This window comes from Ptychodera flava, chromosome 5 (assembly GCF_041260155.1).
Source record: "Ptychodera flava strain L36383 chromosome 5, AS_Pfla_20210202, whole genome shotgun sequence".
In the NCBI taxonomy this organism is placed as follows: domain Eukaryota; kingdom Metazoa; phylum Hemichordata; class Enteropneusta; family Ptychoderidae; genus Ptychodera; species Ptychodera flava.
This window is the reverse complement of record NC_091932.1, coordinates 11,543,613-11,568,212: the sequence shown is the minus strand read 5'-3', so window position 1 is coordinate 11,568,212 and position 24,600 is coordinate 11,543,613. Positions and strand designations below refer to the sequence as shown.

The 24,600-nt window shown below is 36.8% G+C and overlaps 2 protein-coding genes across 8 annotated transcripts in view; one reads left to right on the top strand and one right to left on the bottom strand.

Moving 5' to 3' along the window:
- LOC139133015 (D-aspartate oxidase-like) overlaps nucleotides 1-4,234 on the top strand; it is a 46,702-nt gene extending 42,468 nt beyond the window's left edge. For all 4 annotated transcript variants that reach the window (XM_070699395.1, XM_070699394.1, XM_070699393.1 and 1 more), the window contains exon 11: nucleotides 789-4,234. In XM_070699395.1, the coding sequence (XP_070555496.1) occupies nucleotides 789-923 (135 nt within the window). In that variant the 3' untranslated portion in view covers nucleotides 924-4,234. The remainder of the gene's footprint in view (nucleotides 1-788) is intronic.
- On the bottom strand, nucleotides 2,237-23,626 carry LOC139133013 (D-aspartate oxidase-like). Of its 4 annotated transcripts, none has more exons than XM_070699390.1 (11): nucleotides 23,534-23,626; nucleotides 19,456-19,680; nucleotides 18,775-18,889; nucleotides 18,150-18,235; nucleotides 16,081-16,146; nucleotides 15,611-15,665; nucleotides 15,407-15,508; nucleotides 14,706-14,770; nucleotides 8,603-8,720; nucleotides 7,829-7,927; nucleotides 2,237-4,632 (listed from the first exon to the last, which is right to left on the bottom strand). In XM_070699390.1, exons 2-11 carry the CDS (start codon nucleotides 19,644-19,646, stop codon nucleotides 4,498-4,500), a joined length of 1,032 nt encoding a protein of 343 aa, XP_070555491.1. In that variant the 5' UTR covers nucleotides 19,647-19,680; nucleotides 23,534-23,626; the 3' UTR covers nucleotides 2,237-4,497. The 4 variants fall into 4 exon arrangements, with proteins under 4 accessions (XP_070555491.1, XP_070555490.1, XP_070555492.1 ...); XM_070699389.1 differs by having other exon boundaries at nucleotides 23,437-23,616; XM_070699391.1 differs by having other exon boundaries at nucleotides 18,150-18,232; nucleotides 23,437-23,608.
- Between the last annotated feature and the right edge of the window lie 974 nt (nucleotides 23,627-24,600).

Below are 24,600 nucleotides of genomic sequence, written 5' to 3'. Positions count from 1 at the left end.
TTACATTCTCTCCGCATAACAGCAAGACTACCCACATGTGACTGCTGATAACATTCACACAATGCTTCTCAATAAAAGGAGTTCAAAATCTTGTAATTTATATTACTGAGGTAATATAATATGCACCTTGAAATTCAACAGTTGAATGTTTTTCCATGCTTTTTCTCAAATAAACTTTAAACTTGTATTTTCAAAAATAAAAATCAGAGGTTACTGTGCTAAATATACTTGGTTAGAGTTGGTATTTACCAAAATGCTTATTAACCTTATGGAACTTGATGGGAAAATATTAAATTTTGGGATTTAGAAAACAAAAAGAAGGTGAAAACTTTATTTATTCCACAAGTTTCAAAAAAGTTCTCATAAGCAACAGACAAGCAGAATATTGTAAAAATTTGAATCCAAGAATCTGTTCTGAGGAGCATTTTAAAAGGGTATTTTTTGTATGAGATGTCCTTAGCTTATTATTCTTCTCGTGTACTTACCTTATTCCCACCTTGACAGTTTTTGTAATCCATTGAATTTTATTATAATCCTTTTAAGCAAGTTTCTTTCTAAAATGTGCCTCTATATCTTTGTAAAGATTCAGAACACATGTGATTGTGAAAATTTACTTATACTCTGTGCCCATGTGCAAAGTGGCAGCAGTGCCACATCCAAAAACTTATGGTTTTATGGCAGAAAGCATTGAACATGTAGCTTATCACTCTCTATGTGAACAAAAACTTGAAGAATAAAGTGAAATTGACAGTTTGTGATGGCTTGAACACATACTTTTTATCTTACAGATTGTTCATAACTATGGCCATGGCGGCAGTGGGATCACATTTCACTGGGGATGTGCACAAGATACAACAGCCTTTGTGGCAGAGCTACTTGGGGAGGAAGTAAACTTCCAGGAACAGCCAGCATCAAAGTTATGAATGTGAATCCACCGCTTTTATGGAGGAACTGAACTTTGATCAATAGATGACAATAATGACAATCTTTTTAAATGTCTTGTGAGCAACTATAGGATATATTTATATTCATCATTGAATTGTAATATTATTATGATTAAGGGTAATAAAGATTATTATTATTATTATTATATTTATAGTAAACTTTATTTAGCCTCTTTATACTGTTAATATTTTCCAGAAGAAAGCAGAAATGAAAACAGCTCAAAAATGTAACACAGGTGTTAAGAGGTCTGGAACAGGCAAAGTATTGCAAAGCCACTTTCACAGGCATTGCTTGTGGAGACAAACACTCAATGTTTCTCTGTGACTTGACCATAATTTATTCAAATGCAATATAATTATTTGATTGCACATATCAGAGAAGATTGTGAATATATTGAAAATTGTTATGGCTAGGGAGTCATCATAGAGAACGGAAACTCAATCAGATCGGAGGAACCAATCAGAATACAAAGACTGATGTCAATCAAACCAGTATTAGAGAAGTAACCAATCAAAATTGAATTCAAATCCAATAAAGTAGTGGTGTCTTTGCCTTGGGAGAACTTGATCTGTTCACAAAGGGCACTTTCACAAGATTACCAGGAGACTGGCAGCTGTCTCAACTTGATAATTTCTCTGAGTATATTTTCATTTATTGTTTATATCTATATAAGATTAAGCACATTGTCCCTCAACCAATATTGATATATACTGCTCTATAACTGTTTCATTCTACCGCACATATCTTATTCGTTAGAAGTTTGGGGGAATACTTACACCACTTACCTTAAGCCGATATATCTTACCCAAAAACTAATAGTAGTACTCCTACAAACTCCAACAGATTTGAGCACAAACCACCATTCTTTCGTGAGCTGGCAATTCTTGATGTTTATAAGCAATATACTTATCAAACTGTACTTTTTGTTTATGATAGCATAAGGGAAATCTTCTCATCCCTAAATATACGTAAGAATCTCTTGTTACGCTTATTGCAATCTGTGAGAATTTTTCTATTCTCATTGGTGGGCAGAAAGAGATGCACTCCTTGGTGAGAATCATGCATGATAACCATTCTCACTGTTGAGGCTGTTGATACTCACTGACACGGTCAGAATGGCTATTTTCACATTGAGAATGTATCATACTCATCATTCACTGGTGAGAATCAACCAGACTCGACCCTCATTGGTGAGATCAGCCACACTTGTTGTTCACTGGTGAGAATAAAGCAGACTTATTTTCACAAGTGCAGAACTAGTCGAGGAAGACAATGTTAATCAACACGCATATGAGATTGATGACTTTAATACACCAATTGAATCTCGAGATCAAGTAACGAATAATCTTGGGTATTCATTAATTGAATTCGTTGTAGACAACACGTGCATTCGTTAATGGAGGATTGGAAGGTGATGCACACGGAAATTTCACCTGTTGCACTGATAATGGTGCATTACTCAGTACGCCTATTATTCAATATGTGAATGACTTCAGAGTTGACATGTCAGATGTTTTAGATCACTTTCCTATTCAATGTTCTTACACTTTCCTAGTGATACAATTTCAGAATAGTATGCAGTTACATGTACAAATCTAAGAAAAAGCCAAAAAAACATCAGAGGATTCTCACTTTCTTGTCTTTACATGAAGTGCTGTATTTCTTACTTGCTAAAACTCATTAAAATGAATACAACCCGATATCCACGGGCTTTCTCTGAGATACTGAGAGTCTTGGACTCTTTTTGCAGTAGTATCCTTGTAAACATGTGCTTGTTTGGACTTTCATAATTTTAACCTGTCTCAAATGCAATTGCAATATACACTGCAAAAGGGACATTGTACGATCCTTTGAATGGCACTGGAACGTTCAAAACCTATGGTTAGTCCGAGTAACAGTAAGAACACATTTAGATATAGCGACTGTTGTACAACTTGTTATTCCCCCATTTTCACAGACTCTTTCACTGTCGATGTTGACAAACAGATGCATATCCCAGTTAGGTACTGTCAACCACAACATTAATGTACCACAGGAGGTGACAGTGAAGATGTGTGTAGAAAAAACAGCATTTCTGCATTGAACATATGCTATCGTGAAACATTTCTTTGGATGATTGCGTGTAGTTTTCTAGCAAACAGTTTATATTCTACTAAGGAAGAAGATACAACACAATTTCCATGAAACCAGTGTTATTACTTACAACACTACAAGTACATAGACTACCATATATGGTGAATCAACATTTTGGTGAAATTCTAAAATCCAATTTCTCGCACACATATCCCTTTGTAAATACCCTAGTCTAATCAAGTACATTAACAATAATAATCGAGAGTACATAAATACACAGATTTACCTATTTTTGTATTTGAAAAAATTATTCATAGTTTCCTCATAAACTCCCATGTACAGTGAATCTGCATTTCGGTGAAAATCCAAAATCACATTTCTGGCAAACACATCCATTTGTTACCACCCTAGTCTAATCAAGTAATTAATATTAACAATGGAGAGTACATAAATACACAGATTTACCTATTTTGTATTGGAAAAAAAATTCATAGTTTCCTCATAGACTCCCATGTAGAGTGGATGAACATTTTTAGTGAAATTCCTAAATCAGATTTCTTGTACACATAATATGCACCTTTAACCATCATATTCTAATCAAGTACAATTATGTTAAGTATTCAACGTCTGTATGTGCACATGTATAGCAAGTTTTTTTTTGGAAAAAAGTTCTTCACAATTTTATCATAGACTCCCATGTATAGTTGATGAACATTTTTGTGAAATTCTTAAGTCAAATTTTTTGTCCTCATGAGTTGCAACATACCTATTAAAATTAAGAACATTATGTCATTTATCAAATTTTTATGCACACTTAGATCTGACAGTTTGTATGTAAGTCCGTATGTTGACACAGTAGGTGCATAGTTATTTCTGTAAATCTGGAGAAGGCAAACATGGAAGTTTTACGCTTGGACTGAAAATGGGATAAAAGCTTTTCGCTTGGACTGAAATTTGGACAACAGCTTGTGAAACCTTTGCATTTTGCATATATTAGCATATTGTCGGCTATGTGTACTGTTTATTACCTTGACCTGGTTTGATCTATTATTTGACCAATGTCACATGCACACCGTTTCTCATGCATTACACTGAGTTATGATCCGATCACTGGGGAGTCTTGCTCTTATTCGTTTGCATGTATGTATGTGTGTTTATTTGTTACATTTTTGTCCAACATACACACAAAATAAATACCGAATCGTGCTTCTCTTTATGTGTGTTTGTCATTAGTTAACTTGGTTTTTGTTTGCATCATTTATTTAGTAATTTATTTATTAACTTACTTAGTTATTACATTAAATATTTCTACCTTTGGTTTATCACAAGGTTTTTCAGAAAATGTGTCTAAAACTGGTCAGTATTGCATTTCTCTGGATTTCATCCACAAGATAGGTGACCGTCACAGATCCAGTAGACAGCTTTTGCCATCGTTAAAACCCTGTAATTCGGTATGTTTTTGAAAGACTTGTGCAAATTTTATAACTTTGACGGCGGCTGTTTCCTGAAGTTTACTTTCTCCCCAAGTAACTCTGCCACAAGCGCTGTTGTATCTTGTGCACATCCCCAGTGAAGTGTAATTCCACTGCCACCATGGCCGTAATTATGAACAATCTAGATGACAGGAACAAACAAGATATCACTCAGTTAAATCCTAAGCTAATTAACTGACTCAAGTTAATAAATATGCTATATGAAACATTTAAGTGTAAATTTTCATAATAAATGTATGCATTTATGCAAAGCGCATCGATTGCTATTTGATTGAGTAAGCTAATTAACGTTGAGTAATTATAATGGACATTATTCATTGGCCCAAAAAAGTGACAATTATGTACTACGAAATAGCATTATTCGGTACTGCTTGTTTCATGGTTGGGCTGGAAAAACGCGAACATTGAATTTTCGAATATCAATTATTATCGCGGCTTATTGAAATTAAATGAAGCAGGTGCTCCCGAAAGACGGGGGGAAAGCTGCGTCATAGAAACTACAATCACACCATAACGCCCTGCCATGACCCAAATTATCAAATTTCATGAGGTATATGAAGGGACGCTTCGATGAATTCGCATTTGAAAACTTCGTACAGGACTGATTCTAAGTGAAGTTAGGGACTGGACACAAATTACAGGGGGGGGTGGGCCGGTGTTTTTTGGGGGTGGGTCGCCATTTTTCGCGCAAGCATTTTTGAAGGGTCATAAAATTTTGTGCAAGCCTATGGGGAGGGTCACCTTTTTTCATGCATCAAAGCTGAAATTGCATGTGCACGTTATGGAATACTGAAAAAGAAAAAATACCTCCTGGCACTTTCATTTTCTGCCATTACCATTTTCGGCGCGCCCTTCGGGCGCAAATTTCAGGTATAATAAACAATGTATTGATGATCCAAGCAGCCACATTGATTTAAGTTGTCATGATTTCTACTTATTCAACACTATTGTGCTAACTGTCCCCTATAATAACTCTTTCAATAACAATTTGGGAGATTACTTATTTGACATCATTCTCTCATTGACAATACATTGGGTATAGGTCGGTGTCAAATATTCATGTTGCTGTATGTACATTTTTTAATTTTTGGGGGACATTGACAGAATAAAAACTGTTCAGAATAGTGCATAGTGTCATCAATAACAACTGGAAGCTTCAGGTCGAACAACTTTTGAATAACAATTTAGGATCAGATAACCTATGAGTTATTTGTAGTTTCCTCATAGCCTACAATGTATAGTGAATCAACATTTTGGTGAAATTCCAAAATCAAATTTCTTGCACAACCATTGACTTGAAACCACTCTAGTCTAATCATGAATATTAATACTAATAATTAGGTGTACATAAATGCACAGGTTTACCAAGTTTTGTATTGGAAAAAAGTTATTCATAGTTTCATCATAGACTGCCATGTATAGTGAATGGACATTTCAGTGAAATTCCAAAATCAAATTTCTTGCACACCCATTGACTTGAAACTACTCTAGTCTAATCATGAACATTAATACCAATAATCAAGTGTACATAAATGCACAGATTTCCTATTTTTTATTGGAAAAAAATTATTCATAGTTTCATCATAGACTGCCATGTATAGTGAATCGACATTTAAGTGATATGCCAAAATCAAATTTCTTGCACAACCATTGACTTGAAACCACTCTAGTCTATCATGAACATTAGTACCAATAATCAAGTGTACATAAATGCACAGATTTTCCTATTTTTGTATTGGAAAAAAATATTCATAGGGTTTCACCATAGACTGCCATGTATAGTGAATCAACATTTCGGTGAAATTCCAAAATCAAATTTCTTACACACACATGGACTTGTAACCACTCTAGTCTAATCAAGAACATAAATATCAATAATCAAGCATACATAAATACACAGATTTGCCAAGTTTTGTATTTAAAAAAAATTATTCATAGTTTCTTCATAGACTACAATGTATAATGGATCCACATTTCATGTGAAATTCCAAAAACAAAGTTATTGTACACAGATGCACGTGTTACCACCCTCTTCTAATCAAGCACAATTATGTCAATTATTCAGGGTCATATATACACAAATAGTGCATATTTTTAATTCTGAAAATTTTTTTTTACAGTTTTGTCATAGACTCCATGTATAGTGGATCAACATTTTAGCGAAATTCCAAAAACAAAGTTATTGTACACAGATGCACATTTTACCACCCTCTTCTAATCAAGCACAATTATGTCAATTATTGAGGGTCCATATATGCACAAATAGTGCAAATTTTTAATTCTGAAAATTTTTTGACAGTGTTGTCATAGACTCCCATGTATAGTTTTGTCATAGACTCCCATGTATAGTGGATCAACATTTTGACAGAAATTCCAAAATCAAATATCTTGTTCACATGTGCACTTGTAAACAACCCATGCTAATCAAGTATATCTATATCAGTTATAAAACATCTGTATATGAACAGATATAGCTAGTTTTATACTGGAAAATACACAGTTCGTAGTTTTCTTATAGTCGACTACATGTATAGTGAATCAACATTATCGATAAAATCTAAAAATTACATTTTTTGTACAGATATGCACTTTTTACCTGCCACTTCAAGCAAAGTACATTTACATGAATTATCCACACACATATGATTTGATATTTCTTGGACAACGCGTTATATCGGCCACATTTTGCCTTCCTTTCGGGAGGGCGACTTAAAAAGTATAGCAAGTCAGAAGGGGGTCTTTAACACATTGCAGGTTGTTTTGGGGGGTATTGAGTAACAGGGGAGGGTCACTTATTTTCATGCACGGATAAGGGGGAGGGTCACTAATTTTTGTGCATGAACTTTTGAAGGGTCACTATTTTTTACGCAGCGGTTTTTCGAAAAACACCGGCCCACCCCCCCCTGTAATTTATGTCCAGTCCCTTACAGGTCTATTGCAATAAGTACAAATAAGTCTATTTTCGAACGTTGTCGTAAATGTTTTGAAATTCCGTGTAAAAGAATGTGAGTTTGTTAACACCGATGTTGTGACATGATGGAAACCATAAAAAATTACATTTTTGGGGTTCTATCCTCAAGCTGCAATAATAAATGAAGCGAACAAAATTTCTTCAAATTCCTGTCGGCATTAGCCGATGTCGTGCAGACGATACTGTCTTTTATAGATTCTGAGAGAGAGAGAGAGAGAGAGAGAGAGAGAGAGAGAGGGGGGGGAGAGAGAGAGAGAGAGAGAGAGAGAGAGAGATGATCAGTGTAATTTTGATTTTGGGTAGTCACCCACCTCTTAAGGCACAAGTCATCTTCTAGCAGACTCACCTTTGCCTCTTTGCCGCCTACTTTCCTGATTTCTGTTTCAAGTCGTACACTAGGCCTCCCTGGTCTCAATCCAACCCAATCATGCTCAATAGTTGCATTCTGATGAAACAAAAATATCAAGGGATAAAGTGTTGCCATGTTGGATAGGGCCTTAAATGTGACATATGTATATTTAATGCTCCGGTAAACATTTAATCCGTGGTCGTTCTCCTTCTGTTGATATTACATGATGTTAGAAAATGTCTTCTTTTTGGTATGAATGCGTAAAAGCGTGCTCCCAGCTCAAGATAACTTCTACGTGCTATGTCAATGGTTCAATATACGTTTACTTCCGAGCGTTGTGTGACATCGACAATTTGTGAGTTTTTTGCTGTTTTCAATGTTAGATTTGATAATATTTAAGGGCCTCAATTTTATGTTTAATAACTATGGCTCGACTTGTCATGCTTGGCACAATACACTTTTAATCAATTCCAGTATTCCGACTTATGATAATGGAACACAGATCTATTCAAAAAATATGTTTCATTCCGATAAACAATTGCATTGAATTTGTGCCGGCAACGTGTGACAAGCAATGTCACACACCTTAGGCTAATTTAGAAATAAACAGATTTGAATATGTCCAACATCTTAGAATAAAGTACCTTTAAAATATAACATCTATAAACATATTATCACATATATTTCTAATACTTATTTTCAATATCTGTTCTGTTGATATAGTGTGCAGTTCATGCATAGGCAAGATGGTTATCAGACACAGTGACATACCTTTAGACTGGGATAGATAGCATGAGCGTTTTGGAGGATTTTTTCGCTGTCATCTTCATTTGGTTTCTTGTTCCAGTCTCCATGCTGGGTAGTACCCCCAAGTACGATATTATCGGCACTTTGTGCATTAACAGGTGAAAACAAAAACTGGTTAGATGATCCGAAAAAAAATGAAAATGATGCAATTAGAAACAACATCATATTGACTTATACTCTGTTTGATGCAATAATTGTATTGTGAAAGGAAATCACCAAGACACAATGAAAACTTGAAAAAAGAACATAAAAATATATAGCATCAATACGGACCAGTAATGGGCCAGTTCAAACAAGATGTAGTAAGGTACCGTTCAGTTATTACGGCGGGGGGGGGGGCCGGCAAAATCCAGGGGGGTCATCATAATTTTGGAATCCGCAAAGGGGGGGTCATCGCTTTTTCACTGGTAGGAAAGGGGGGTCACCACATTTTCAAAAACATAATACCAACAATAAAGTTCACTTTATGCCATGGCCATGATCGACCCTCTTTACCGGCGGGCCGCCTTCGGCGGCCCACTACAATAAATATACATTATGTATTACCCATGACTCTCTTAACGGGCAGACGCCTTTGGTGGCCCACTCCAATTAGGTTTACTTCATGCAATGGCCATGATTGACCCTCTTTACCGGCGGGCCGCCTCAGCGGCCCACTACAATAAATTGACTTTATGTAATACCCCACGGCAATCTTACCGTAAAATTCCCAATTGAAGCCACGGCTTGTATTAGAAACATTTTTGAGGGACCCCTGGGATCACGCACTGAATAATGGTAATGGCCGCGCGCCTTCAGCGGCCCTGTCCAGTAAAGTCTACTTTATGCAATAGCCATGATCGACCCTCTTTACCGCGTGCCACCTTTGGTGGCCCACTAGAATAAAGTTGACTTTACGTAATGGCCCATGACCCTCTTAACCGGAGGGCTGCCTTTGGCGAACCACTCCGATAAAGTTTACTTTATACAATGTCCATGGACATGAGTTGTCTATGGAAATGAAGTTAAAAATTGCCTTACAGTCGTCCTAATTAACAGACGTTTCAATGGATGTGGCTGAGAAGTTTGTGCACTGGCATCTCTGCTACACGAATAAAGTGCGCCGCGTACCGGAGTTCAAATCCAAACCATGCGGGTAAATTTGACATATGGGTTTTGGTTATTTTTCAGGGGGGGGGGTCATCAATTTTTTTCGTCTGACAAAGGGGGGTCATCATTTTTTTCACAAAAAATGCAGGGGGGGTCTATATTTTTTTGAACACCGGTGACAGGATTTTGCCGGCCCCCCCCCGGCCGTAAAAACTGAACGCTCCCTAATATGGCGTAGTTGAATGCGCATGCGTAGATTTTGCAATCGATGAATTATACTTGCTTGGTTGAGATACTAGACAATGTACATTAACAAGTACACGTTTCCCGATAACTATTCATTTTAAGAGATAGTGACAAATTTAGAATTCAGAAAAGAATACCCTCTCATTGCTTGTCCTCTTTATTTGATTTCTTCTACAGACAGGAAACGAATTACCAAAAGCAAAAAATAGCGCCAAAGTCGCTGAAGCATGACTGCCTGTGATTGAAGGTGCATTTATTGCGTAAATGTAACCACGATTTACAACAAAGTGATCTGACATAATGTGAGAACCAGGCCAATCCAAAAACCTTACTCATGCCTATTTATTGTCCAGGTACAACCAAATTCCAACACTCTCAAGTACCCAGGTCCTGTATTTGCATTTGACGACTCTTATTTTTAAACACAAGGTCTCTGGATATGAAAACACACGAACATGGTCACATCTACTTATAGCTGTGATTACGCAGCAGTGCTGTGGCTTATTGATCGCGCTCGGTTCAGTTGCTTCATAAGGTCTCCCATCATACCAAATATGAAGGGTGTAGCACTTGTGGTTACTGAGTTACAGACATATATGTATAATTGAGGTAAAACGTCATCGAAGTCAAATGACATTTTGTCAAAAACATTTTATCCTATGGTTATCCCTGTGTACCAAAAACAGACCTCTTGCTCTATTGGCTAGCTCAAAGTTAGACTTGTGCATAATTAATGAGGTAGAGGATGTTGTGTCATAAGGTGTCCCATTATACCAAATATGAAGGTTGTGGCACTTGTGGTTCTTTATTTATAGGAATAAACTTTAAGGTCAAAGGTCATCAAGGTCTCATGACATTTTGTCAAAAATTGTATCCCATAGTTATCCCTATATACCAAAAATCAGACCTCTGGCTCTATTCGCTTCCCAAGAATTACATATGTACATAATTAATGAGGTGCAGAATGTGGTGTCCCAGACCTCTGGCTCTATTTGCTTCCCAAGAATTAGATATGCACATAATTATTTAGGTGCAGGATGTGGTGTCATAAGGTGTCCCATCATACTAAATATGCAGGGTGTAGTGCTTGGGGCTACTGAGTTATGGACAGATATGCACAATTTAGGTCAAAGGTCATCGAGGGCACGTGACACTTTGTCAAAAAATTGTATCCCATAGTTGTCCCTATATACAAAAAATCAGATCTTTAGCCTTATTGGCTTGCCCATAACTAGATATGCGCATAATTAATGAGGTACAGGAAGTGGCATCATAAGGTCTCCGATCATACCAAATATGAAGGGTATAGCACTTTGGGTTACTGAGTTATGGACATAGATGTATATTTGACATTAAAGGTCATAGAAGTCATGTGACATTTAAAAAAAAATTGTGTTTCATAGTTATCCTTATGTACCATAAATAATACCCCTAGCTCCATTGACTAGCCCAGAATTAGATATGCGCATTATTAACTAGGTAAGGAAGTGGTTGACATTTTCTCAAAAACCTTTGTTCCCTTACCTACTCCTAGGCTACATACCAAAAGCAGACGTCTAGCTTTTTCCGGTGGTCCATAATTACATATGTACATATTTAATGAAGTGCGGGATGATGCAAAGGTCAAAATTCAAGGGGCATCCCCAAAATTTCGGTGTGCAATTTGGTTCCCCACTGGTTATCGTTCAATAGACACATAAGCCAGAACGAGCTATTGCCATAACTTAGCTGCATAGGTATAGGACAGGTCAAAGTTCATAGAAAATCAGAAAAATAATACTTTAAAAATCTTCTTCTCAAAATTTGCTAGGTGTGTGACCTTGACATTCGGAAATCCTTATTATTCATGATCTGCCTTGGCCTGTACCATTTTAAAATCGAGCTTTAAGCATTGATCATGTGCATTCTATCATCCGAACATCATATGATATTTAGTCTAGTGTGATCGATTTTCATGATCAATAAAAGTCTTAAATGAGAAAATATTTTTTGTTCCTAAACAAAGTATGAGTCTTATCCCCATTTCTATAATTCTTGGCCTACTTTTACGTTAAATCCCTCCAAATGGCGCTTACCAACCCATCTTTAAAGTGGCGTTATTTTCGTAATGGTATAGTCCAAAAGAGTCATGTGACTTGGCAGAAAAAGGTCAACAAAAAAACACAAAATAATCATTTAAAAATCTATAATTCCGGTTACATTCATCGGATCAACTTGATTTGAACAAATCCCCGTCTTCATACCTCGAGCCCAGTTGTGACAAACTGTCAGCAACCGTCGTGCAGGGGTTCTCGAGTTTAAAATGTTTACGGACACTATTGGGTGTTCTTTATCTATCTATCCATGTATCTATCTATGAGGCACCCGATGCCTATTGCATTACTGCCTACGGCAGTCATACTAAAATGTCTGTTTTTCTACCTCGGGCATTAGAAAATTAATGTGTAGTTCTTTGATTATCAGCTTTGTCTGAAAACAAATTTATTGACTGCATAATACTTTCAAAGGACAACAGAGAAATAACACATGGTGCAGTCCATACTAATGTCAACGAACATTAATGCTATAATCTGAGGTCAAGGATTGCAGCTATGGAAATATATACCAAGAAAATGTTTTTAATTATACCAAACTACATTCTTTGAACTCATTCACATCGATCTGACGCATTTTAAGTGAGGTTGCGTGAATAAACACCTCCTTGGGGAGAGCTGAAGATTAAGGGGGCGCCTTGAAAAATTTTATAGACCCGACAATACTTTGGCACTGAAAAGGGGGACAAAAATAATGCTGCTGATTGGAAGTATCATAATGGTCCGATATTGATCACAAAGTATCCAAAAATAAGTTTAACAAAAACATTCGCAGTTTTGCACTTATTATACACAGATACTAAAATAGGCACTCGAGAGTAACTTCTGTAACATGAAGTGGAACAGCATGCACATATTTGTCTGGCTACGGGGTATTAGCTGAAAAACATACTCCCTCTCTGGCTTGAGTCAACAAAAGCCATTCTATGTCATGTTCTCAAGATATAGATCATTTTTTGTGAGACTCACATTAACAGGTCAAAGGCGAATAAGATGTTTTTTTGATATCTTATATTATTTACGTGGCATACCAGCGTGTTCTTTTACTAGCCGACCACCGTTCACATAGACAGGCTATCAATGAAAGTTTACCGACAACATTTCAAGACTGTTCCACCTACTGTCAATTACTAAGCCGTAATATCTTGTCTGCAGAATGTAGCTAGTGTTTGCAGTATCTACAAATCTCTACCCTATAGCTACGGTCTGACTTGGCAGTAGAAGACGTTTTCTAGAGTCTATGGACTGAAGTACTTGTTATGTCGTATGTGAATTATCCTTTATTATCAATTCTTTCAGCCCGTTTGGAAAGATTTAATCTGGTATTCAGTTATTCGTGACTATAGCCTATATCTCTATGGTTATTTTCATCATCACATTTTATAAACAAAACTGTCTTTCCAATCTTTCAAGTTATAAGAATCCATAAAATTACTCCAAAGTGTATACAATATTTTTAAATGTTCTGAGCCAGGACGGGGTTCGAAGCTCCCTATCAAACAAGCTGCCCGCCTTTTTGCCTCTCTTTGCAGCGCATATACACTCTTTCAGAGAGCATCGCATTTAACAACTATGCTGGACCTATTTTTTGCATACATTCATCGTGTGCATTTTTTTGACCGGTGAGAGAAAGTAACCTAGTGTCCAATTTGTTCCTGGTCATCAGTTTTGTTTTTTTAAACTAAACAGAACAAGTGTTTTACAATGTATGTACAGCCATTCACCGCGTCCGTAGACCAAACATATCAATATATATATATATATATATATATATATATATATATATATATATATATATATATATATATATATATATATATATATATATATGGGAAAGGGAGTATATACGGGAAAGGGAGTATATATATATATATATATATATATATATATATATATATATATATATATATATGGGAAAGGGAGACTTCAAATGTATTTTGAATTTAAAGAGGTATTTGTACTTTTTTGACCTTGTTGGAGGTTCTTTTAAAAATCTGAGAAATGTTTCTACAATCTCGCGCTCCCCTTCAAGAGATGTTTGTGAATGAAATGCGATGATGACTACCGATAACACGATTTGAACAATGTCGGGAAAATAGGATCGTTTAATTTTTCTAATATATCAAAAATTGTTAGGTGCCCTTGCTATATAACAAAGAACACACAGAAACAAATGAATTGCGATGAGCTTCAATTTGCTGATTATACCGCCACAACTACAATATCCTTTTCTCCTAAATTAGTTCCGATCGTAATCAATTTTATGTTTTAAATCCAAAATTACTGTACTTTGATAACTCGTACTAAACCAATCTATTACCATCTCTCGTTGGTTTCCGTAAAAAAGAGCGCCAGTGCAACAGATGCCAAATTTATCAAAAAAAAAAAAAACGTGGCTGGCACACCTTGTTTATCATATTTTGGCATATACCAATTTGTAAGGGCAAAGTGACATCATTTAATGCTGCACTGCACAGTACAACGCAAATGCAAATCATAATTACCAATTCCTTCTTAAGGTATCATGGGTTTTCCTACATATTCGCCAAAATTTTCCCTGTCTGTTTTAATATAATCGACAAACATTCGTCTAAACAATAATGTTTGTTTTTTTGACACTTTGAATATTTTAAACTTACCATGGTATGATATAGCACTGACTTGTAAAATCAAAAACAGCGTGTTTGATCCAAGGTGCCGTTACCTGTTTGATCGACAGTAATAAGGTAAAAAAATAATGAAATGGTGAATATAATATGAAAAATAATATCAAAGTAAAATCAGGAATTCATGTAATGTAGTTTCATTTATTCATAATTTATATCCGAACTGTAGATAGGCTATATTGTACGCTTTATCCATATTGCCTTCGTGTGTCGCTTTATCAATGTTTGTGTAATTTGAATAAAGTTGTTATTCTGATTATGGTCTACAATGAGCTCAAATATCAATTTTATTGATCGCACAAGATATAATTCTCAAGTAAAAAGCTTGATTCAATCTGCGATGAAATTTGCAGTGTGCGATAAGCAACCGTTGGTCAAGATGTACTTCTGTCAGAATATAGAAATATGTTGCCACGTTATTATGTGAACTGAACGATTCGTTTGCGTGAGTTTGCTCCTGGTCTGGGATTCAACTACAGCGCCCTCATATGACTGAACCTTTCACTGTAGGTCTCTCTGTTCGCGTGACAGCGAGGTTGAGTTTTGGCCAAAATTATTGGCTTGATGAATAATAGACAAATGACAAAGAGCGACCAAAGCCAGCGACTTTGACGTATTAATCTTTGTTAAAATATGCGCGTTGGAAAATAATTTTGTTGAGATTGAGCACTGACCCGCTTAAGTTGTCCTCTGATTGGCTGTACGCTGTTGTCAGCAACCAATAACCTCGCATCTACTCCAGTACAGTTTACGATGACGTCATACCGGCCTGTCAGCTGTGTATAAAGTAAAATTACAAAATATTAACGACGCACATACGGTAAAATAACTTCAAACGTCGCATATTGATAAGAGAGAATATATATTTTACACTTTACCTCTTGAAACTCCAAAATTCTCTCGTTGATCAATTTTCCTCCACGTTCCTTGAATCTGAGAAAGTTGAGGGAAAAGTTGAGGGTGATTTTAGCTTTAGACGAGCAATGGTATTCATCGCTGGGATATCATCATGCAGTCTTCTACATGTATTTAGTTTTGTGTTCCCCAACAGTGAATAATAGTACTACATTGTCGACAATCATGTTTCTTCTAAACAATCAAAGCGTATACGTACTTGTAGAATGATAATACTTTTTAAGTTCATGCACAGCAGAATGAAGCAACTAGAAAATGGGAAAGGTTAAAGGTAAGTGGGTGGAATTAGGCTTGTATGGGATATCCGACGCGTATTTCTTAACCTTATATTATTGACCTCAAATTAAATAATTATTCGCTCAGCTTGAGTCATCCAAATCGCCATTCCAATTTTTTGAGCATTTTCTGGAAAAAATATCAATTATGGTATTACCTCCTCATGAGCCAAGGTAGGTACATTCTACATTCACAAAGAAGTGTAATGTGGAATGTTCCAAATCTGAATAAAAAATAACCAGAATACGATTATACATACAAGTTTTGACAATTCACATACACAGTGATTTCGTGGTTTGTGGTTGTCTTTAATAACTATCGTTGCGGCGACTTTAGGTAAGACAGAAAATGATCACTTACATGTAATAGACATCAAATCAGGTCCAATAATCATTATCATTCAAGGTAACTATGAAAATTACCAGGTCCAAGGAATATATCGAAAATGACAAAGGCAATGGGGTCATCTTGAACCACGAAATAGTGGTGGTACCATGTGTCCGGAATGGGTAAGCGTATACCCTGCCAGCTAGCTGCACCCGTCAAAATTGACCCAAAGCGACAAATCCATTGTTATTTAGTGAATTCACCAAATTACTCTTGTGAGTCAAAATTTGGTATGCTGTCACTCATCATTCGAGAAATAGACAGGTCATATTTTGATACAACATCTCCGTATCTACCGTAGAACTTCTTAAATGATTTCACTAATCTACTTTCTGAGAATCCTTGCCTAACTAACTTTTAAGCTAATCGGCTGTGTCTAACTCGAAAGTCTTCATATGAATTGCATGCTCTACTGTATCTAAGGAGTAGTGAAATATATACACACCATAAGCTGGAGATGATAGTATATTGCTTGACAAAAAGGGAAAGTTTATGATTTCAAAATTGAAATCGTCTCTTTTGTCATACAGCTTAGTATATGGTGTATTTTGTATAATTTCAAAAAATACGTCTACTAGGTATGATGCCGAGTCCACACTTTCAGTTGTTAGTTTTATTTCTTAATCATCTGGGTAGATGTGGTGTGGATATACCAGGATTGTTTAAACTGATGAGATCATCAATATATCTGTGGAAGTTGTTAAATCGCTTGGCAATCGTTTTACACCCAGAATTCTGAAGTGATTGCATGAACTCTGCTTCTAAGTCTGCAAGAAGTGGGGCGCAGTTTGTGCCCATGGGAATGCCTATGGTTTGCCTGAATGTCATGCCAGCAAACTTGATAAACATGTTGTCAATTAGGAAATATAGCATTTGAATCACTTCAACATCACTGTATTTGAGTTTGGCATCGCTGTTGTTGGTGAAATAGCCCAAGTTGCGCTTGAGGGCAATGTATTCATACCTACGACTACCATTCTTGTAAAAGAAGGCTTTCTTTACGAGAGATGATAGCCTGTCTTTAAGTTTGTTTTGTGGGATGGTTGTGTACAACGTTGAAAAATCAATTGTGTTGATTGAACTGTACATGTTTTTGTTATTTTGTAAAATATGTAACAATTCTTTGGAGTTTTTTAATATCCACATTTGATTGACCCCATTAGTCACAGAAAATACTCTCTAATAAGACACTACGTCACACGTTAAGGAGAAGCTTCTCGGAGAAGTATCATTTGTCATCACGACGGGTTTGAAACGCGGCATTTAGAGTTCAAGGGATATGTGACAACCTTTGAATATGATTAAATACCTAGGCTGCTCGGTCACTTAAATATTTATAAGTGGATATTATCGTCAGGAAAAAAGATGTTTCAAAAGTGTCCTTGCGATATTACCAAACAGCTTTTAATTGCAATCCCACTGTGGCATGTAGTTTGTGCCAGTGCCACGACAGAGCGACAACATAGATTGTCTTACACTATTCTCTCCTGCCTTGATTGTAGCGAAAGGCTTGAGCGAAACCTGTTCAGCAATTCGGAAAACCAAAACATCACCGTGTATTTGAATAAATAACCAAGTCTGTCAGCGATGCTTTATCGTGGAATATTAGTGACATCACATAGCTGTTGTGATATTACTATTTCGCGTGGCTCATCGATGAGTTGCAATTGCAGGTGAATGCCTTTCAAACTCGAAATTTGATCACACTGTTTAACTATTATTAGGAGATCGGAATTTGTGTCGTATTTTACTGCAATCATTAAAAATACGTTCAATACATTCTGTATATTTATATTACCAGCACATTCTGCTAGATGTAAGGTATGTTAAAGCTCTTACTTTCTTTGTGCGTATGGAAATAGCTTTACCATTTCCCCTGTCGGGACTTGTTTGTAACCGTACACAATCTTCGACCAGTGTTCCTGCTATGGAGACGAAACAATCGACAATGTCAGGGGCTGGATAAAAATGTCACCCTTTCAATGCTCACTCATGTGCGAAAACATTCAGTTACACAAAGTGCGATGATCGACGGCATTATTTTCAGAATTTGAGCTGCAATTCAAAGATGATAGCGTAAGACGTGTAGATAAAAATAACAGGATATCAACGCGTACAGTGCTGAAAAATTTGCTTTGATATTTTTGATCAAAGCGGCTTTGTTTAAACACGGTATTGTTTTCGATTGAAATCAGTATGAAATCTTTTTATAGATCAAGCTGTCAAAAAGGTATAAAGAGAAGAATCATCATCAATGTCGTTATCATCATCATCATAATCATCATAATCATCATAATCATCATCATCATCATCATCATCATCATCATCATCATCGTTTTTAAGATGTTACTAAAATATGGGGTTCTTTTTGTACCGTGTTGTACACATGGCTAACAGCCTTGATAACGACCAATGAATATGTATGTAAAACTCATATTTTCTTAGGGAATCAAACAAATGCTACCTTCATTGGGTCATCGGAGATTCCAAACATGGGCAGCGCAGTAACTCCAGCTATGGACGATTCTTCTGTCTTCAACAGCGTCTCAAGATGATGAAATGTAGTCTCTGCCCAGCGCCTTGAAAAAAAAACGAAATATACTTACATCTAGTACAGTATACAGCAAAATTTTCCACCCGACGCGTACAATTATTCTGATCTCTAGTTCTCATTTTTGCTCCGTTCTCGAATTACAGGTCGAACATTAATGCTGCGTTCGGCCTCCTGCCGGGCTGTCGTCGTTGTGTTCGGACATAGGTGACAATACTCGTAGACCTTAAAAATTGATTTTGTAAATCACAATCCAACAATCCTCTGTTAGTAAGCTTAGATTTCCTCACCATTCTCGTTTTTCGTAACATACTGCGATCTAGCCGGGCGTGAGGGCAGCGAAAGCAGTCGCGCTCACAACTGACGGTGATAGACAACGAAAAGTCTGGCAAGTAGTGATGTCTTGCAGTTTCAAAATGTTTTTAAAGGTAGAACGCGCATTTGGAAATGAAAATACATCAAAGTAACAACAACAATGTAGCTTTAATTGGTAAGTATAATAATGTAAAGTTTTAGTATTGAACAGATCTATCAGAGGGGGCCTTATTTCAGAGTTATTTTCAAGGTAGGCCACCACACGTAACACAGTCATACCTTTGTAGATATTCAGGTGTGTTTCCAAGATTATACAGCATCCAAACACCTGCAGCGCCATCAGCAGTTGTGTTTGGTGAAAACTTGTCTGCGATTATGGTTACCCTTACATCAGGAATGTGCTCTAAGATGTTAACAGCCGACGCAAGTCCCACCACTCCTGCTCCGATCACGCACACGTCACGTGACATGGTCCTTCTCTTGAAGTTTTATTGTCAAATATTACTATGAGAGAGAGAGAGAGAGAGAGAGAGAGAGAGAGAGAGAGAGAGAGAGAGAGAGAGAGAGAGAGAGAGAGAGAGAGAGAGAGTTCATCATCACTAGAACACATTGGTTAAGTTAGTCCACGGAGAATGCATCCACCGAAACTACGTCAAATTCGGATGATGAGATGAGGCCAGTTTGTTAATCAGGCCTACCCATCCAGACCGACGTGGGAAAGTGCAATCGTCTACGGTAACAATAATTCTCTCTCTCACACACACACGCATAAACTTTGGTATCCTGAGTTGACGACTTGATTACTCTGTATACGTAAAATAATCTTACGTTGATACATTTTGCATTATTAGTACTTTCCTGAAAAGACGCCCAAAAGCTATGAAATAATTCATTGAAAGACAGATTATGCACCAACAGAAACGATCTACAATACACAAGCATGTTACCAATCTTTACAGACAAATGTAATGTTATACAGTCTTTGGGCATCATTGAGAAATTGCCCGAAATATTCTACACGTAGAAAAGATTGTTGTCGCCAAAGCCAACGTTTTAGGATGAATGTAATCTATCATCGTTCCCGTACAGTCTTGCGCGCCGAGATGCAGAATCTTCGGTGAGTGGGAGGAGGAAGAGTTTCCCTCTCAGTGCCGGATAAATTTGCGCGTCAGTTAGGTTCTAATGATGAATTACCTGGTAAATACGTTGTTTGAGTATACGATGTAACCTCAATAAAATGTAATAATATCCATTAATGTAATATCAACCATAATTGCGATAAAATGCACCCACAAGTGTAATATCGCCTATGAAAGTAACAAAATCAACCATTAATGTACTAAAAACGTCAACCATGATTGTAAATGAATGGTAACCATAAATGTAATAAAAAACCCACAAGTGTTATGTCAACCTTGAATGTAATAAATCTATATTGTCATCGCAATTTTAAAATCAATCCTTAAACATTTATCTAAGTCACATCGTTCATATCTTGTTTGTTTGTGCTTAGCGTATAGAACGGATTAAACCACGGCGAGACACAGCTGTAATCACAGGGGGACAAGACGTTATAAATATTATTGAGTTTTTTCACTGTTTTCTCTATCAGTTGGTCTCCTTTTCTTCATGCTCTGACTAATCGGAGTAAATGATGCATCCATTTGCATACACTGGGCGGGAAGTTTCATAGCATCGCTTTGACCGTATGATAAATTTGAATAACCATGATGGGCAATTTCGTAACTTATGCAAAGAGGGGTCAAATGGTGGTACAGGGAACACATTTTGAAACATATGCGTTCACCGACCTAAAAAACAGAGCATTTTTTCAGTTTGTTTTCTACTCAAGTTTAGTGCCTATATATTCACAGACATCATATGCAAGATTCAATGACAAACGCCTCATACATGGCAAAAATTATGGGATTCTTGGATCAAACACGGCACGTCCGATCAGTAGCGTGACTTTTTGACATTCGCATAGATTTACTATAATCCGGCTTTTATAGGGGAAAGTTCCTGTTTAAAACGCCTCTGAAATGGCTCTGGTCCGCTACTTACACAGTTGTGTGTGGACGCTCCGAAGTTCTTCTGAAACGTTTCAAATTTGAGACGGTGTAGGGATTAACTCTATCCGCGACTCGCTATGTGGACGGACTGAGCCGCTTCAGAGCCGCGACACCCTCAAGCGACAGGTATTTGTAACATATAAGAAACAACAACTAATATTCAATTTCTTTCGTCATGGCTGCCATATGGAACACTACATTCAATGGCAATAATTGGGTTGACGATGCGACCAGTCTGCTTATCTCAGCCTACACATGCGATTTGCAGCACCCTTCGGTCAAGCTTGTTCAAAACTCAGACGAAGCTTCATGCCCGAGCTTCGAAAACGAATTTGCGTACCAAGATTATTTGAAGATAACCTTCAACCAAGGTTTGCCTATTTGTTGAAGCTTTGATGAACCAACCTTAGGGAAAGCTTTACTGCCCAGCTTTGCTGAATCTTTGACCTCCTGACCTTTGTCGAAGCTTCAATAATAATGAATATTGTGGTACAGATTCAGAGACGGCATTTTCATGATCTTTTACGGAATACAGCATGAACTAGTCGAATTCATTGCAAAATCAATAAACACATCCGACATTCGAATTTTCATATGAAGTCCCAATCGACACAAGAGGAAACATATCTTAATATTATCATTTTCAAGGGCAAGAGATATAACAGCAAACAAATTATTGACACCAGAACACACAAAAAAAGATAGTAAGTTTCATCAATTTTGGTAAAGTCCATTCAGATTTATATAGCTAATTAGGAAAGTTTATTGGATATGCAAATAAATATTTGACCGAAGTAAACCTGCTTAATGACTTTCAACAATGTTATATCATAGTATCTTCAATGTATATAGCAAGTTTCATCAATTTTGGTCAAGTCAATTCAAATAAATATCCCTAATTTCAAAAGTTCATTAAATATGCAAATTAAGAGTTTGATGAAGTAAAAATGCTTAATGACTTTCAATAATGTTAAATCATAGTATCTTCAATATACATACCACGTTTTGTCAATTTTTATCGAGTCAAATCAGATATATATACCTAATAAGGAAAGTTCATTAAATATGCAAATTATCCATTATCTTTTATGTCACCCCTTAATCTCTTTCACAGCTGATATATCTTGGTGTGATCAACATTTGTAGCAAATCTCATCAAATTGTGTGCAGTCGTTTTTTTCTAAAATCATTAATTATGCAAATGAGCAAAAAGAAACCAAGCCACACCCACCAAAAACTAATCAGTTCTTGCCATTTGCAAACTTAATCTATGTACCGGATTTGATTCTGATCTGATCAGCCGTTTTTGAGATATCGAGCACAAAGACAGACAGACACACAGACAGACATCGCTGCGACATATGCAACAGATACATTCCAATTCCTATATACAAAGATTTCTGTCATTCTATAGCCACGTGATGTCGTAAATATGTAGTATTAGGTTGACAGTGGTCGACGGCAGTGGCGTTGTTGGGAGGAAACCGTGTAATTGGAACAGCCGATCGTTTGCATTTCAGCAAAAAGGTGCCAAGCGCATCTTCCATTATGGTAGTAAACTATGCATAACTAATAGACGGGGTGCAGAACGTCGTTTCAGGCCAAATCGATGGTTTGCTCCCCGTCAAGTTCTGTGTGGGCGCACGGCTGTCATGCGAGAACAAACTGTAACAACAGAAAAATACAACCTTTATAGAAATGTACGATACGTTGACGATGACATATATCTACATTTCAACCAGTGGAAAGTGGAAAGGTTACATGGAAGGTCACCGAATTGAAGTCAATCGTTCCATCTTCAGCTGCACCTTCTTGGGAACAGCAGCCGATAAAAATATGCCATTCCTCGTATTGAACTGCAACTCATTTATACGAAGCATAATATTCATATGATATATCTGAGAATCATCAAGAGGCCCTTTTTCAGTTTGCGGCGATTTTGCGGCGATATTGTCGTCCGCTGTTCAGGCCGGATGTGTTTCTAAACTAACTTGCAGGGCAGGGATCACAGGTATCTGGAATTGCCAGTGTGGTATACATAGAGTATACACAGAGTATACAACACTGGCAATTCCACTGAGTCCAGGCACCTGTGGCAGGGATGTGCTGCCGGCTACGGCTGCGGTGGGAGGTGGAGCACGCCAGGGGGTGCACGTAACATACAACTCTGGTATATTAAAAGACATACCTTCTAAACAAGTCTCGCAAACGTTTCAGCTCAGGCAGAAATATCGTGAAAAGCTCCCAACATCGATAATAATGCCGTTTGGTACGGAATAACTTACGTCGCCTGGTGAGAAATCACACCGTTGAATCAGTCCCGCATGTTGATCATCGAGACCAGACGACCCCTCCAGAAACAGCCGGTGACCTTATTTGACGTATCATCAATGTACGCTTTGTTGATCGTGTGTGACCCGGTATTGTCACGTAGGCCATGAGACGAGCAATTAAAATAACTTTGGCCCTTCCCATACCCAATTCAGGTAGAATCTATGGTGGTTCATAATTCGGATGGGCACAAACTTCAGTTTTCAGGAGAAATATAAGCTTAATACGTTTGAGGAGTAGTAGTACGACTTTTAGATTCGGTGCGTAGATTTGTTAAAAGCATATTCTTAGACACCTTATTAGACTTTAATAATAATAATGATAATAATAATAATAATAATGGTTTATTAATACAATATGGTAACCGTCATTAAGAGTGGTCAAATTATTTGAGTTCACAGATCAATGAAGATAAAAGCATGTTAAAACAAAAGGAAAACAGAATAAAAACGAAGCCTTACTACAAAACAAGTCATAAAAGTCGTAAAAACGAAAACATTAACAACAGGGTAGATGGATCGTAAAAAGCTGCAGCTAAAATAACTAATAAACTCAGGCATACATGAATAAGTAAACCACTATACAAAAAGGGTACAAACACAGAATAACAAAAAAAAACAAGCAAAAACAAAAACACATTAAAACAAAATTACTCAACCAGTCTGATGCTATACACCACAGGACTGTTTTCCCTACGTTTTGTCCTATATTTGAAGAAACTTTCCCAATGAATCGCGTAGAATACTTGTGATGGTTTGGAGATTGAACAAGATGATGAAGTCTGTGATTGTCCTCTAGCTAGTAGTATCGATGATGCAAACAACTCACAAATATTGTTACGCCTAGTGTCGGGAGTGTCGATGTTAACTAACTCAAGAGCCTCGTTATATGAATGGAATGGGTAGATTATACGGAGAGTCCTCTTTTGAACACTCTCAAATGTCGACCTCAATTTGTCTGAAATCCCTCCTTGCCAAACAACACTGGAGAATTCGAGGCATCTTTTGTACTTTATGCAAAA